Source organism: Pygocentrus nattereri, chromosome 30, assembly GCF_015220715.1.
Source record: "Pygocentrus nattereri isolate fPygNat1 chromosome 30, fPygNat1.pri, whole genome shotgun sequence".
NCBI classification, from domain to species: domain Eukaryota; kingdom Metazoa; phylum Chordata; class Actinopteri; order Characiformes; family Serrasalmidae; genus Pygocentrus; species Pygocentrus nattereri.
Window position 1 is genome coordinate 12,545,203 of NC_051240.1, and position 18,531 is coordinate 12,563,733.

At 38.1% G+C, this 18,531-nt stretch overlaps 1 protein-coding gene across 2 annotated transcripts in view; it reads right to left on the reverse strand.

Annotated features, from left to right (window-relative positions):
* The window catches only part of xirp2a (xin actin binding repeat containing 2a), a 45,802-nt gene that overhangs the window by 15,882 nt on the left and 11,389 nt on the right, over positions 1–18,531 (reverse strand). The window contains exon 2 of one of the 2 annotated variants that reach the window (XM_017702229.2): positions 13,273–13,375. In XM_017702229.2, coding sequence (XP_017557718.1) covers positions 13,273–13,375 — 103 coding nt within the window. Of the gene's footprint in view, positions 1–3,665; positions 3,859–13,272; positions 13,376–18,531 lie in introns of those variants that run through there. The other variant, XM_037536503.1, reaches the window with a different exon arrangement.

The following is an 18,531-nucleotide window of genomic DNA, read 5'->3' on the forward strand; positions in this document are numbered from 1 at the left end:
GTCTTAGAAGTCGGTTGCATTTTCTGCTTCTCATGATCCAAATAATCCCAAACACATTCAGTGATGTTGAGGTCTGGATCATTATTCTGAGAACACCAGCAGCGTCTTTGTTTGATTTGCAGATGTGCTTCTTCTTTCCTTTTCTCAGTGAGGACTTACTGGCAGCTACACATCCTTTCAGACCCACAGCGCTGAGTCGTCTTCTCACAGTGGAAGGATGGACAGAAACACAGAAACCTGTTTTCAGATCTTAAGCAGCTCGATTTTCTCCTCTGTCTTAATGATCAAAGTGTAAGTGCTGTTTATCTGATGGGGACAGTGTTGGTGTCTACGAAGTCTTGCAGGTGGTTTTTAGGAGTCCAACTTTCTTTGTATTTTTGAATATTTTTTGAACTCCAGTTTTGGAAAGTCCTGTTTTTTCTGTTATTTTTTCTTTATGCAAGTAAATTATCTTGTAGCTACTCTCATCAGAAATCTCCCCTAAAATGAATCACTTGTACTGTATAGCTGATTTTACTGGAGGTTAAGTAAATTAAAGTTGGTTTCTGAGTTTTGTGTGAATTTAGACATCAATGTTTCCAACGTAAGTAAACTGAAAGCAAATCTGTGTTGACATAATATATTTTGTTCATATAGAAATGATACTCATTTCAATTCAAAGTCAATGCATCAGTTTTTCACTATAGGCCTGCTATAGATTCTTTGCAATGCACTCTCTGTATCCCTGCTCTGGAAAAGCTATCTGAAATTGTTTGGCACATTCTTGGAGTTGAGTGTCAAAAAGAATGATGCCTGCGGTGGGGATGCAGCGCGTGGCTAAGCGGTGATGAATTTAGGCCACTCACCATCACTGTGTCATAAACCCACACGCTTCTCTTACATCAGTTAAGCGCTGCAACGGCACCATGTGACGGAGGTATGTTCCCCAGGCCGTTAATTTTAGCGGCCCTGCTATTTAGAGCATGTCAGTGTAAAGCTATCCAGAAAGAGCGAGGAAGAGCGCGACAGAGAAAGAGAGATGTGGTCTCGAATAAGCTGGGTTTTAGTAGCAGCTGGTCAGAAACTCTACACCTGAGAGATAGAGGACATTCGACACTCTTCAAACAGAAGGATGGAGGGATGCGGAGACAGAGGGATCACGCACTTGTTTGTCATGGTAAGAAAGACAGATCAGCAGGGATGACAGACAGGCCTTCGGATGCCATGTCAGAAACCTCAAGCAACAATGTAAAACTGGAGGTGCTGATAACAGGTCATGCATCTCATACAATGATATATACAGAAAATTGTATTATGTATGTGCTTTATGTTTTACATACATTTTTCAAAATACTGTATGCGTCAATATATAGTTTTCAAATATATTTTACCTTTTAACCTCTTAAGGGAGAAAAAAAAAAACCATATATATATATATATATATATATATATATATTTTTTTTTTTAAATTTGGTGGTAAGCCATCACATATGTTGACATATATTGTGTATGTGTATATATATATATATATATATATATATATATATATATATGGAAGTTTGATGCTAAGACATTACAGAGATTGATCTGTATTGTGCATGTATTTTGGATATTATAAAATATATGTACAAATATTTTAATACACTTGGATTTTTGGTGCTCAGCCATCACATGTATTGACCTATATTTCATATATATTTTAGATATGAAGAAATATATGCACATCTATTTTTCTACATTTGGAACTTCAGGGCTATGACACCACATATATTGACATATATTCTACATATATTTTAGATATCATGAAATATATGTACAAATATTTTAATGCATTTAGATTTTTGATGCTCAGCCATCACATATGCTGACATATGTTGCACATATACAGTATTTTGAATACTCAAAAATATATGTACATATTTTTTCTACAGTTGGGATTTCAGGGCTAACACATCACATATGACACATCTATTTTTTGGATGCAAAAAAATGTATGTACATATACATATGTCTCATATGGGCTCATATGGGATGACATATTACAATATATTCCATTTTCATAGCAGACTGCACTGCTGTAGAGAAATCTGGGCAGAGAGAAAAATTAAACCAGACTTATTTTACTGCAGCGCCTGCTGAGTATCGTATTTCAGATGGGGAGTGGGGGGTTGCTCTGAGGAAGAGATACTTCCTGAACGTCAAAAGCATGAGAAAGCATTTCCAGAAAGCTCTACTGGTCCCATAATTCCCTGCTAGGTTAATCCATTTTCCCTCACAGATTCTCTCACGCTCTTCCATTTTCACTTTAAGGACCATTCCTTTACCAGTTAAAGTCATTTAAAGGTTCAGTCATGCAATTAGAACTTACACAATTATATCAGAATTCAAAAAGAACTGAGGTCTTTAAGTACATGTGTATAAATCTCTCTATGTGGACTGTTCATTTAACGTCCTCAGCAATTGTAGGGGCCCAGTCACAGAATTAGAATCAAAATACAAAGAACAGGGAATTCAATTAGAAAATAAATTAACTAGCTTTTAAGTACAAACCACTGTGGATAACACACACACACACACACACACACACACACACACACACACACACACACACACACACACACACTCTCTCTCTCTCTCTCTCTCTCTCTCACTCCATTGTACAGCAGTGATTGTACAGGGAGTTCTAGTGCTGTACTCTATTCTGAGAGCACTTACAGAGGCCTCAGGCACACAGGCTATTTGAGCTGGGTTGCATTTTATAAGCAGCTACCATTTGGAGACATCAGAATAAAACCTTCTTTACTTCTGTCCTTTACTATCTCACAGTCTGCCAAAATGTTTCTGTATCCAATACGCTAGCATTTGGAATATTTACGAATATATCTCAAATATAGGATACTCTTTTAAGTTAACTCTAAACATTCTTCAGTGCCCTACTAATAATTTGGAACCTGTGAAGTACAGGATTAGCATATTAGCATCATTTTATACATTTACTCAAACCGAATTGGCTTTGTATTGTGGAAAATGTAGATTACAAACTTTTTAACAGCGTTTTCACACTTTTGAATGCTACTGTATTTCACTTTCAGATCCTTTGTCCTGTCTCTATTTAAGCTAAAGTCAGAAAATAAAACGTCGGGAAACCCTTGAAGTGACTGTAATTCAGTGGCCATTCGAAACTCTTCACTTTCAAAACAATAGAGTGACTCATTACGAGGGGCTCTCCAATTACTTTGTCCTCATGTAAATCACTCTCATCAATATTCATTTTCACTCAGCCCACCGTGATGTAATCATCTTACATGTGAGCCCTCGATGCATAATTGAGGAGCGCTCGCTGGCCGAGGAAGCAGTCTTTAACCTGAATATCAGGGGCCTGATTAAATCAAAGGCCAGAGTCAAATATCTCGGTTAATAAGGGCAACTTTCAATTGAATATCCTACAATGAGTAAGACCTACTTTAATTTGTCTTAACATAATCAGAATAACCACACAGTACATGATCAAGACTGAGGTACAGAATAATGGTAGGAATCTATATCACCACACAGTGTCCAACAGTAACAATAGACAGTACTAAAGAACTTTAACATACAAAAAACACAGCTAACATTCCTCTAACTGCACATATCACGCGACACGTGTTTCATGCTAGGCCCCATCTCAGTAAAACAGCACTTACCTAATATAGGCCTATTGCTGATTTCACCACCTTCGTTCAACGTAAGTACAGCGTCACCTGGACGATACAGATCCCACCTGGAGATTTCGGCTAAGTCGCCAACTCAGACACCTGGTTTCCTTGTGTGTGTATGTGGATGCGTGTGTACGTGTTTGGAGACCAGCTCCAGACTTCTGTCCCGTTCACCTCAGAGTGGCAGAGGACAGAGACAGCTGGTTTTATTTTAGACAAGCCCCCCCTCCTCCTCCTCCTCCACCTCTTCTCTTTAAAAAAAGATGACCAGGATCGGCAGCATTGGGGGCCCTTTTTTAGCCCGGCTACCAGACATGCCCTTAACCTGAAGTCATAGAGAGAGACAGTGTCACTCAGTCATGCACACAGTCTGAGAACGAGACTCATTCACTACTGCCACAAAGTAAGACTGACCAACCAGACACACATGCGAGTGAATCTATAAGACTAAAATGGAGTTACACTAACTAGTAAATGAATAAGACCTGAGTAAGATATTAAGAAAAGCTACATGAAACATTATTTATTGCGCTGTACAAGAAATATGCTTCCCATAAGGGAGAGTCAGTGAGTAAAACATGGCACATAGCACCTGTTCATGTATGTGAGGAAGAGGACCGAAGAGGAATGTTTCATAATTTCTGCATAATTAAATGATTAAAATGTAAACAAAGTCATTCAGAGTGGTTTGATGTAAAATGCTCCATTCTAGAGACTAAGTTTGTTCACAGTTGTGGTGATAGGAACCAGACATCCACCTCAAAATACTCCCTCACAAAACGGCTTTTACGTGAAATGGTTATGAATACATTGAAAGATGCCTGAGACATTGTTTCAAGGCTTGTGGCAGGTACATGTCCCAAAATAAGTCTTTTAAAAAAAGTACCACTATTTCACCTTTATCAGCATTAAATACAAAAATAAATAATAACTAACCAACTTATTTACAAAGTAAATAAATAAAAAACCAAATAAATAAATTAATTATAAAATGCTCATAGTTGTGTTGTAGACATTGAGACGTCTAGTTCATATCAGCACCACCGTGAAGAAATCTGAGTCTGTATGTTTGTCTATAGCGAACCATTTCACATCAAACCACTCTAAATGACTTTGTTTACGTATCAACCATTAAGTTATGCAGGGATTGTGAAAACTTGGTGGAGCAAAGCACCTAACCCCCAACTGCTCCCCATGCACATCGGATAAGGCTGCCCACGGCTCCGGGCAAGTGTGCTCACTGCCCTCTAGTATGTGTGTTCACTAGTGTGTATGTGGTGTTTCACTGCATGGATGGGTTAAATACTGAGGTTCAATTTCCCCATTTTGGGACTAATAAGGGTCTCTTAATCTTAATAATGTCTTCCTTCATGATCATAGACCAACAAATGACACTTTCTCAGTGATTTCTAGTCATTGTAAGCTAAAAAAAACTTTTATGTTGGTTTTAGTCTCCTTTAGTACCAAACGTTCACATAAATAACACATGGATTATTGGGCAGTTCTACACACGTCTAACAACACCTGCATTACCACATGATTGTTCAGATTCAGATTGGTTTGGTGTGAGATGGTTCACTGTAGATGGGTTTACCTACTCAGATTTCTTTACAGTGGTGGTGATAGGAACCAGGGATCTTAATGTCTACAACATGAATACAGCAATTTACTATCCAAAGCCACCAGTAAACCTGCATAGAGTTTTCTATGAGATGCTGATAATTTTAAAATAGTGATAAAAAAGTTTTCTTTGGGTTCTATTTTGCCACACACTGTTAGAGATAAAAGGTTCTGAGCAGGTACATTTTTCATTCATCAAGGTAGAAACAGTGTAAATATTATAAATATGTTGTACTGAAAGGTACAACAGTGGATTTAAGGTCTAATTGTGTACCTTAAATATGTTTTTCCAGGTGAAAAGTATTCTATTTATACCCTAATGTTTTAAAACAGAGCAATAAAATAAAAAGCCTGGAGACGAGATGGGGTGTGTGGAGTCAATACAACTTAGAAAATATCATTTCAGTGGATTATGGTTCAGTTATGTTCCCTGACTAAAGGTACTGAGATGTATCCCTGAGGAAACCACCGTGACACCCCAGTGACAGTTTCATACTTTTATTTCTGAGAGTGTATAACACCCAAAAAGTACCTATTTTCCATGAATGGATTTAAAAAAAAAAAAGTTTTTTTACCTCGTAAAAAAACAGTTTCAGACATCAGGCTGTATATTTGTAACCATTTCATGTCATAACTTTCTATGTATAACTTTCTAACTCTTCAGACATCTGGTTCCTATCACCACCGCTGTGTAATTGACTCTGTACATTTCTCTAGAATAATACATTTCATACCAAAGTGACTCTTTACATCTTCATCATTTTCTTATGCAGAAATTAAAAAAAAAATCAGTGGAGTTCCCCTTAACTGAGTTGACCAGACAGACAGTAAAGTAAATTCAGCTGTGATATAAAGTTAAGAGTTGAAATACTACAAGTCTTTAAACATAATACTCTACAACTGCTCACAGAGCCTTTGAAACAAGGCTAAGCAAATGGCAGATGAAGAGAATATGCTTAATATGCTGGACCTGTTGTTGACATGTACAGTCAAGACAAGCTATTAGAGAGAGGATGAATTCAAATCTATTATAAGCTTTAATGTGATGAGATGAGCGACTACAGAGATGAACCAACATCACAGGATGTACAAGAAGCAATGATTCTTACTGGTTCATTGCTTTAGATGACAGATCTGAGTCAGTCCATGATATAAAGGCACTGATCTCACCTGGATGTGAGGCAGAATGAATACATTAGTGGGTGCAGAGCAGACTGTGAATAAACGAAGCGTAGAAGGATCTGACATGGATGAGACGTGTACAGTAAAAAAGTGACACATTGAATTTTCACATGAATAAAACATATTACATCAACGTTATTGCCAGGAGTGAGTAAACCGAGAGACAAGAGTGAGTTGATGTAATACATTTTGTTGCCTGTTGAAATGATGTACACATTTAAATAATGAAAAATCAATGCAAGACCTTTTTCAATCAAATGTGAATGTCTAACCTAAAACAGCTGACCTAAAGCAAATTCTTCTGCCCATTGTAAATAAATATGATTTGCTTAACACATCCTAACACCCCTTCAGAACTAATAACACTTCTATAAAAGGGCAGGAGGCGTCTAAGAACAGCCTCACTAGTGGCCTGAGATGGTCACTGCATTAATATGCTATCTCATAGCAACAGATGAATAATGTAAATGGGTCTCGGTGATAATTATTTTTCTATCTTTATGTGTGTTATACTCTACCCTTCAGAAGTTTGAAATGAGCATTTCAATAATATAAAACAATTTGGTTACAGAGAATCTATATATATATATATATATATACACGGGTGGAGGGAAAAATCGATTCTTAGATGCATCGCAATGCGGACGATGGACGATTCTGAATCGATTCACAAATGTCAAAAATCTATTTTCTCTATTTAAATTGGTAGCGTAATTTTGATGGAATGCAAAAGGCCTAACTTTGCAAAGTGCGGAAATGCAGCGCCTGGACAGTCACACTACATTAAAAGCTAGTGCAGGGGCCACAACCTAAATGGTAACAAGTCATTTTATCCTTTCAACTAAAATCAAGCCACAACATTCTGAGCCATTTTACCATCTTGGTTGTATGCGTCTCGGCATGTGCTAATGTGCTAGAACAGGCTAAAAATATAATACAAACAAAAACAGACTAACTTTGCTCTGCTTTAATCTTCAGCTCAGCTGTAGCCACTTTTCTTTCAATGTTCTACATTTTACGAGTCTGAAGTCGCTTCTCAATCGCCAGCTTCTTGTTCGAATTTCCCCATTCCACCTTAAATATTGCCTGAGGCGCCAGAATGCAACTGCTGCACCATTTAAGGTGGAATGGGTAAATTCAAATAAGCTGTTGAATGAGAAGCACCTCGTAAAATATTAACATTGAGAGACATTTTACAAAAACCTCACGGAGAAGTTTCCCGAGATGTGAGAAAAGTGCTACAGCTGAACTGAAGGTTAAAGCAGAGCAAAGTAAGTCTGGGTTTGGGTTTATATTTTCAGCCTGTATTAGCACATCAGCACATACTGAGATATACTTACAGCCAAGATGGTAAAATGGACAGAAAATGTTGTCGCTCCCAAGTTGATTTGATTTTTGTTGAATGGACAAAATGGCTCTTATTAACATTTTAGCTGTGACCCCTGAGTTAAGCCTACTAGTTAGGGATGATCAGCAAGTGGGGTTAGCGTGTGTATGTCTGCTCGATCTGTCTGTGGCTCAATCAGCCACCAGCCCAGTTAATGAGCACGTTCTGTGGTTCATTTTACCCGGATTGACTGAAGCCTGTAGCAAAATTTTAGCAAACATTTTCGCAATAGCTATGCAAAAATTTGTAGGCGCTACAGTTACTAGCGACATTTCATAAAACTGTAGCGGCTACAGCTACTAGTTACTAAAACTACAAAAAGTAGCACGCTACTCCTCATCCCTGCCCCTGACCTATGACAAAAGTATGTGGATACCCTTTCTAATTACTGAGTTTTGGTGCTTCAGCCACACTCATCGCTTACAGGCATATGCAACCAAGCACCATGCAATCTCCAAACACAAACACTGGCAGTAGAACAGGTCACACTGAAGAAGATTTCTGTCCTGCTAGATCTACCCTGGTCAACTGTAAGAGCTATTATTGTGAAATGGAAACCCCCAGAAGCAACAACATGTCAGCCTCAAAGCAGCAGACCACGCAAACTCACAGTAGGGCTGCCGAGTGTTGAAGCACATGGTGTATAAAAATCACCCATCCTCTATTGCATCACTTGCTACAGAGCTCTGAAATGCTTCTAGAAGCAACATCAGCACAAGAACTGTGTATCAGGAGATTTAGGAAATAGCTGAGCAGCTGCACACAAGGCTAAGATTACTACACACAATGACACTTGTCAGATGGAGTGGTGTAAAGCATGCCGCTACTAGACTGTGGAGCAGTAGAAATGTGTTCTCTCGAGTGATGAAATCACACTTCTCTATCTGGCGGTCTGCTGGACGAATCTGGGTTTGGCAGATGCCAGGACGCTAGCTAGCAGTATTGCATAGTACCAACAGCAAAATTTATTGGAGGAGGGATAATGAGCTGGGGCTGTTTTTCAGGGTTTCCAGTGACGGGTGCTAATAATATTACAGCATACACAAGACATTTTAGACAATCATACACTTCCAACTCCAGAACAGTTTCTGTTCTAGCATGACTGAGTTCCAGAGCACAAACTCCATATTAGTGCTTTGGAATAGGATGCTGACATAGGTGTGATGGTCAGGTGTCTGCATACTTTTGGCTTTATAGTGTATGTTTTATTCTCCTGTAGAGAATAACAACATAAGGCATAACCCATTTTGTATATTTTAAACAAAAATGTGATGAGTTTAAGGCTATACTTCATTTCTTCATCTCACTGTTTATGTAGAGATTACAGTTTATATAGAAATATAATTTCTTCAGAACACACTGAATGAGGTCATATTTAAATTATTTAGCTTTTTATTTGATTAATTTAACATTTCATGAGTTTTGTATTGAGAAAAATAGAGACAGAATTAAAACAGATGTTAATTAAGCAGTAATGTTTATTCAGCTGTAAAATTTGAATATTTAATAATAACTGAGTGTTGTTTATTTTCTACCATAGTTTTGTTTTGGTATCCAGCATTGTGAAAGTACATTTGGTACCAGTATCTAAATCCCAATTGTGGTATCATGATGATCATAATCATAAGTATTCTTGAAAATGAGCCCAATTTGTTGAAAAAATAACACAGAACACTTAGTTTCTCTAGTTTTCACTACATATTTGCTCATCATGTACATCCATTCTTAAACATGACGTGATGCGTCTCCAAGCAGAAGTATCTTTTGACTGAAAAGAATGTAGTAACAAACACTTTAGTCATAAATATCCAGTCAAAAATACATTCTGCACATGTTACAGGGTAGGGGGAAGTGTTGTTATTGTGGTGTGTGTGTGTGTGTGTGTGTGTGTGTGTGTGTGTGTGTGTGTGTGTGTGTGTGCATGAGGCACAAGTGCGTAGGTCCAATGAAAGAGAGAAGAAACACGGTAAACAAGATTGTCTATTTAAAATTAGTGTTGATAGACAGATTAGAGGGATAAGTAACTGACCCTCACACACACACAGATTCAGGCGCCAACCAGGAGGAGTGCTGGGTCATTGTCCAGAAACTAAATTTGGAAGGGCAATACCCACCCAACTTTGGTGCAAATCTATGGTAGTTAAATGGCATAGAACCAGCTGAAAACAACAGTGATTTTGCCATGAAATTGCATTTAACTGCTGGAAAACAACAGAGATTTTAAGCATGCAGGGAAATCAGAAAAACCATGCTCTTTTCTACGTGCACATATTGAGTCGCTGGTTCTTTCCTCCATTAGGCCGTAGCCTTGCATGCTGGTCTTTAATGGCACAAACAGGTACAGCAAGAGGTTTTAGCTGACGATTCAGAAAGGAGAAAACAAAAAGCCACAGCTGAACTAAAAACTATATGTCTTAGGGAAATGGTGTACAGCAAAAGCAAACTATTAGTACAGCTGTATATGAGCTGTGCATCACTCTGTAGTTGGCATGCTATATTAGGAACTCAGGGTCTAAGCAGATTTTTCTAAGAGAAAAATGAATAATGTTTTTGAAAAGCACCATCGTCGTACCCTGTAGTAAACAATGACCCAAACCTGATATGTTTGATCCTTTGTATATAAAATAAATAAAATAACCCTTATTAGTCACACAATGGGAAAATTTCACCTCTGCAATGTAACCCATCTGCGCAGTGAAACACCACATACACACTAGTGAAGATACACATTAGGGGGCAGTGGGCAGCCCTATTCACGGTGCCCCAGAGCAGTTGGGGGTTGTGTGCCTTGATCAGGAGGATCTCAGTCATGTACTGTCAGCTCAAAGGATCAAACTGGCGACCTCCAGTTGCAAGGCTGGTTCTCTAAACTCCAGCCCACGACTGCCCCATCCCCCACCCCCCAGTATCAGTGAATCCTGTGAAATATGAAGTTGTTTGACAGTCAAAATATGATTCATGCTAAATACAAGCACTGACTTCTTAATTCAGAGTATCTGGCAATGTTCGGTAGGAAAAACGTATCAAGTTTCATATCGTACCAGAAGCTAACGTTAGCTTCGCAAGAAGGCTAAACCACCAGCAAGTCTGGCTGACTGATGCTGCATTGAGGCAAGTTTAGAGGATGAAGACTCAAATTTGAGCAAGTTAAGCTGAGCGGCTGGTGCTGGAGTGACAGAAAGAAAAAATCTACAATTTGTAGAATCGTACAAATTCATATCTCTGGGAGTGTTAAGGTTTAGGGACACTTACATTATTTGTAGTTCACTGGGCAATAATGACTTAAAATTACTGAAAATTTCATTTTTAAATATACACTTCTTTGTGTTTTTAATTAGAAATTTAGGGCTACTTCAATAAACACAATATAATTATAAAAGTGCATAATGACAACAAAATGACCAATAAATCATTTTAATGTATCCACCCATGACTCCTTTTCATATGCCCATGACCTTTTTCATATCCCCCAAAATTCATCATTAAATATGTTTCACTAGATTCACTACGTAAGTCTCCGCCCCCCAACAATGTGCAACCCTAAGTGGCGCCGGTGCACATTGCACACAATCCACTCAAGACACAACTCTTCACCTGACAATCCAGCTCTCTAAATCAGCTGAAGCTGTTGACGTGCTAACATGCTACCGGAACCACATTTCTTCCTACACATGTACAACTAACGCACACACTCACATGTGCGTGAGAACACACATGTTCACCCCTACAAACACACTGAAAACATTCATGAAATATTTTAAAAAGTCTTTAAATATAATAAAGAGTTATAGCAACACAGAGACATGAACACTAGAATAAGCAACAAATAATAAGAAGAAGCCACTCAGTGAAGAAATATCTACAGTAGATGTACACACACACACACACACACACACACACATACACACACACACACTCTCACGCATAAAGCCAAGTCTGTCATCACACTTGCCACTAGTGTCACAAGGCAATAGAGAAGAGTCTTCAATCATGTCACCTTGAAAACACTCACACATACCTACACACACACACACACACACATACATATATATATTTATACATATGGAAGTGCCTATATGTACATAATAATACACCTTATATGATTTATTTATTTGTAAGTGCATACACTGTAAAAAATGAGATGTCAGCTCAGCTTAAAATTAACTGATTACATGTTTTTCTTGAGTTGGCTCAACTTTGTGTTTACCCACCAGCTATTCTTTCTAGCATCTCAGCTAGAAAAACAAAACTGAATTAGTTTTCTTTTGCTCAATTTCCCACTAGCTGGCACTCCAGCCATCACACAGGCCCATACTACATATTTTTCTCTTGGGCTTCTGTGTATGCTGTATTGCTGGGATTCAAACTCACAACCTCCTGAAGTTGAGATTAATTATTAGATGACCACATAAGACGACGTCATGCTTTAAAGTTAAAACAACAAATATTTTCTCCAGTGTATTAAACATTTGCAGACACACAAGCTGAGTTACTTTGTGTGTTCCTGAGTGGTGCAGTGGACTAAGCCATCGCCCCAGCAGGAGGTTATGAGTTTAGGCCCCAGCCATAGCCATCTGTAAGTGTGTAGTCAAGAGAAAAAATGTCTGGCAGGATTGTATGATGGAAAGAGTCCTGGCTGGTGGGAAAGTTGAGTATAATAAGAAGAAAGGTTCAAAATTAAGAGAACTTTTGACTCAACTAAGAAGTTTTAGCTGGGTGTCCTCAAGTTGAGTCAAGTCAGAGGAAAAGCCATGTAGTCAGTTACTGTTTCATTTGGAGTTGAGCTGACCTCTCATTTTTAACAGTGTCCAGTCCTGTGCAAAAGTAAAAGTCCCCTTTTTGTTATTCAATTCCCAGGCAAAATACATTCAGGTTTTTCATTTTTCAGTGGGATAAAACTCCATTATTATGCAAGGGTCTCTCAGAAATACCTCTTAAAAAATGAATTACGCCATTTTGACTGGAAATAAAATCAATGAAGTGTGGACTTCTGCATAGTACTTTATCAGTAATCATAGCATATTCCATACATATTATATACGTGTAAGTACATAGATTTTTTCAAAGTCTAACCCTAAAAATGACCCTAACCTTTAGCCAAGAAAAGCTTTCAAGAAATAAAAAGTGTAGATGTTGTAAACCGACAAAAGACATTGCAGGTAGATTTTCCTACATATGTACTAAAAATGCACCAAAACCAACACAAGTAAGAACACACACACACACACACACACACACACACACACACACACACACACACACACACACACACACACACACACACACACCCCACAAAAACCAATGGGCAGAAGTCAGTTCACATAAGCAGGTTAAACACTCTTGTATAACAGTTACCGTTAAATCATTGGAGTGGGCATCAACACAAGGAGAGCCAGTGGTACTTACTGAAGCTCATATCTTCACTCTGATTGGACACCTCTTTTCTAGATGCTTCTTTGCTCTTTTGATCCATAACTCTCCTAGCAGAAGAGGGCGAACCCTTCACTTCCTACAAAGAGAGAGAGAGAGAGAGAGAGAGAAAGAGAGAGGGAGGGGGAAGAGGAGTGGTTACACAAACTCTCATGTTAGTTTGCATACACCACAAAATGTTACTAATGTGTGCAGTAGTGGCCTCAATAAAGTTCTGCTGTAAAACACGCGTGAGTCTGCATGTGTACACAGAGTCTCTCCGAACTCTTGCACCCTAAAGGTGGGCCGACACCTTCCTCCTTCTCAATGTTAGTTTCATAGTAGAACTGAATGATTTATAGCAGTTAAACACACAACTTTGATAAGAGTAATAACTGAGCGGTGAGTCTGCAGCATGGAGGGTTGAAAAAACATCAACTGTTTGATTTAATAAGTTAAAGATGAGCGGAATGTTTCTTTAGATTAACGTTGCTGAGTAAACACTGATGTCCTTGAATGAAGTGCAGTCACTAAAAGTAAATGGAAAACAGCTGCTCGCTTCAGTATCAGTACAGATACAGAATGCACAAGATCAATTCCAACTCGATCAGCCACTTATACTTATTAGGGCCGTCACTAAGGTGCGGGGGTCTTGGGGGGAGGGTCCGGGATCTCCTAATTAACTTCTTGGACACCTAGAATTCTGGGGGAGGTCCCTGAACATAAATTCATAATCATGCTGTCATGCTGTCCATTAGGGAAACATAAACACGCCAATACAAATTCATTGTTTACCTGCTTCACTCACAAACAGGGAACTTTTCTCTTTAATGTTCTTAACATTCTTCACTAACTAGAGACACAGTGCTGATCTGCTTCAGGGTGGCACTGTAACATGTTGGTTCACTCAGTTGGTCTTTCGTAGCCTAGAACCTGTGACTATGTCCACCAAACTTCAGTAAAACTATTTGTTGAGCGTCAGCGCCGCTGTGGTGTGTTAGCAGGTAGCCAGTTCTGGAGTAGCCAGGGAACATGGGACTGCCTGAATACCAGGTGGTATTTCATAAGCTGGCCGTCTCGATTACACTATTAAACGTGATAACTCAATTAAAATGAGCATTGATTAAACATAACTTTATTGATGATCTTGCAATATTAGTTAACCCCCTAACCGGTTAGCTGGTTGCACACTATAACCTGAAAATGGCTCAGCTACTCTGCATTGAAGACCCTTAGTATTTAATACCTGCTTAGGAGGTGCCAGGGATTTCAAGAGGTTAATATGCACAATAATTATTCACATTTGCAAGAAGGGACTGGGTACGATCCCCCAGGCGGGTGATCAGGGTCCTTTCTGTGTAGAGTTTGCATGCTCTCCCTGTGTCTACATGTGTTTCCTACTTCAGTCCAAACACAGGCAGTCAGGCCTATTGGACATGCTAAATTGCATCTAGGTGTGAATATGTATGTCTGTGTATCTACCCTGTGATGGACTGACAGCCTGTCCAGGGCCTTATGCTCAGTGAACATTGGAATAGGCTCCAGCACCACCAGGATAAGTGGCTCAAATACTGAAAATAATAATAAAAAATATTCTTTGAAATGCCCTGCGTGGTTTATTATTGTTCAAGTAGCCTCTTAAATTCCTTGGGACCACCGGTGGTTCCAAAATGCACTTTGTCATATTCTTCATAATTTTCATATTTCGTAAGCTACATTCAAAAAGTGGGTATCATATGAGGCTGTAACTGTCTTCTTTCTAGTGAAATAACTGAAAGCTGACCCATTTTTCCACAAATCTGGGCTATAAACTATAAACAGATGGCATCTCTTCAGTGATTTGCCCTGAAAAAATGATTGTTTATAAAAAAAATACAGAGTGTCTAAGATTTTTGGCTTTCAGCAGTAAATTGTAAGCATATAGCAATATAATAAAACACATTTTCTGTTCATTTGAGGGGAACTTTTACAAAAAAAAAATTTCATGCAGTTGCTGAATAATTTGCCTTACGATTTTGTCATGTTAATTCAGATGGAAAAACCAAAACATACCCTGGAGTATAAGAGGTTAAAAGGGCACTTTGGCCAAAATGAAAAATGTAACCATGACCATATTTATTGTGCATATATATATATATATATATATATATATATATATATATATATATATATATATATATATATATATGGATGGATATATATATATATATATATATATATATATATATATATATATATATCCATCCATCCATCCATTTTCTAAGCCGCTTCTCCGTCAGGGTCGCGGGGGTATATATATATATATATATATATACACATACACAGATGTGTAATATCTCATCTGTATTCACAAGCCTCTGTATCAGCAGTCAAGATGTCTTTATTGCCATGGGGGATGTTCATAATGCATGCTGGGTATAGTGGTGAGAGAATAAAGATACACAAAACACAAAAAGGTTATAAAATCATGAATACTACAGAATATTAAATACTGAATAACATATTAGATGCTAGTTTTAGTCTCTTTTTACTGTTTGGTCATTGAAAAATTAGGCCAGTTTCTTGATTAACTGTTGATACAACTTCATTAGTTCATCACTAATGTAATGCAAAACGACAGCCCTAGATAATAGTAAATTATTAACTCCCCGTATGAGTCACGTACATTAATTATTTCTTCATTTAATACAATACTCTGAAAGAACATGACATTAAAGTATTAAAAGCTGCATATATTAACTGTAAATTATCAGCCCGCTCTATCTCTTCTCTCTCTGCATCTCATGACTTTGTTTTCCAAAAATATTTGCAAATCAAATACACTCCCTGTAGCGTTTCCACGACAACCGCTCAGCTGGATAAGACCATACAAAACAGCAGGGAAATCAGCAGGTTCAGAGCTCTCTAACACAGACATACATATATGCACTTGTACAGCTACAGTACTGTGCTAAAGTCAGAGACCCCCTCTCAATATGTTAATTCCCACTCAAAACAACTATCAAATACAAGTGATTCATTTTTCAGGAGATATTTCTGAGGAGATTAGATATAAGATAGTCCACTTGCAGCTGGATGGAGAAAGTCAAAGGAAAACGTGTGAAAGAAACTGGATTTCAAAAAATAATTAAAAAAATAGAGTAAACAACCATGCAAAATGTAGTAGACCACCAGCGCTATCAGATAAACAACACTTTAAGCTTTCATCTTTGAGCGAGTGGAGAAAATCAAGCTGCTTCAGATCTGAAAACATCCACAGGTGTTTCTGTCTATCTGTGAGAAGACCACTCAACGCTACGGCCCAGACATGCACATATACTGTGCCAGGCTGTGTGTATGACCAATAACGCTTGTTTAAAGCCATTACTGAGAAAAGGAAATAGACAAAAAAAAGAACATTTGCAAATCAAACAAGCTGCTGGTGTTCTCAGAACAATGGACTGACCACACCATAGTCCAGATCACAACATTTCTAAATGTGTTTGGGATTGCTTGAATCATGTGCAGCAGAAAATGCAACCAACTTCTAAGACTGAACTTTGAAAATGTGCAGATTTCTGGCAAGTCTCCAGAAAAGAATGTATATGTAAGAATAAATATGCTTTCAGCTTTTTTATCCTGACACTGAAAAACACTCAATGGCCATTTTGACTAGAAATTATATTATAGACTAAAGAAGTCTTTGACTTCTGCCCAGTACTGCACACAGACACACACACACACACACACACACACACACACACACACACACACACACACACACACACACACAAAAGAGTCCATGGTGTGTTTTGGAGAGTCATGTTACATTGTTTTGATCATACTTACACAAACACAGAGCGCAGTGGTCTGGCCTATACTGAGCTCACAGGTCAAAGTTCACAAGCGCAGTGGGAAACAGGTGTGATCATTCTCATACAGAAAGAAAGGCCCGGTCACTCAGGCGGGAGGGAAATGACATCGGTTCATTGCTATGGTACAGCTACAGAAACACCACAGCCACACAAACCTCTGCTGCAGGAAGTCACAGCTCCAGAGAATGTTTCAGTCAAAATAACACTGGCCAAACATGAGCCTCTGTTTCATCATAATCATACGCTGGATTATATTTAAAGTTTCAGGCTGTGATTCGGCGAATGCTCTGCAGCGCTCTCTACAAAGCACTTTAAGACTGACCTCCAGTTTATTTTAAAGTTATTCATACGAGGCAGACTTCTGTTCAGGGTTAAATATGAAGTAAAACACTGAAAACATTGGATGTGTGTGCTTGTGGGCACGAAGCATAACCACTGTGTGTTGAAGTGTGTGTATGTGTGTGTGTGAGGGGGGTTTCCTGTTTGTGTAAGCTGCAGTGAGAGGCTCTCTTACTCTGCAGTCTCTGATAAGTGGACATTTTTAAACATTAGTTACCAAGCTAGAGTTAGACAAACAAGGCGACATGAAAGCAACGCATAGAGACGCACAAACGCACACAAACACACACAAACAGACAAAGAATTATACACACAATTATGTGTGTGTGTGTGTGTGTGTGTGTATATAGTTCAAAATATTATTAACAGATCCAAAAAAAGGGGCTCCTAACAACTGTGACCACTTGCTATAGATCAGAAAAAATCCACAGGCATTTCTGTCCTTCTTTCCACTGTGAATATACAAGACTATGTGGCTACTGTCCTCAGATTTCTTTGAAAACCCAAAAGTGAGTCTAATATAAGCTGTAATAAAGGCAAAAAGTGAACACACTAAATAACACTAATATTGATATTATGTTTAGTTATTATGTATACACACACACAAACACACACACACACACACACACACACACACACACACACACACACACACACACACACATATATATATATATATATATATCAGAGAAATATTTCATTCATTCATTTCAAGAATTCTGTTCATAAGATACTGTACTATGCATGAATTATTTTGTCAAATTATTTTGCCCAGTGTAGAATTTTCTACAGCTCATTTTAAAACTGATTGAAACATTAATCAACAATTGTGTGTATATATATCTATATTTTCATCATTGCTATCAGAACACAACCTTTTGTTTCAGAAATGGTGACTTTACAAGAGATTTTAATTATTGAGCCATTTTCCCCCATTTATCACAAAAATGTTTACACAATATGAAGAGCAGTTGACATTTTCTAATGGTGTACAATCTTGGGGAGTCGGGAGGTTCTGATATGGTAGATATACAGTACTGTGCGAATGTTTTAGACAGATCTA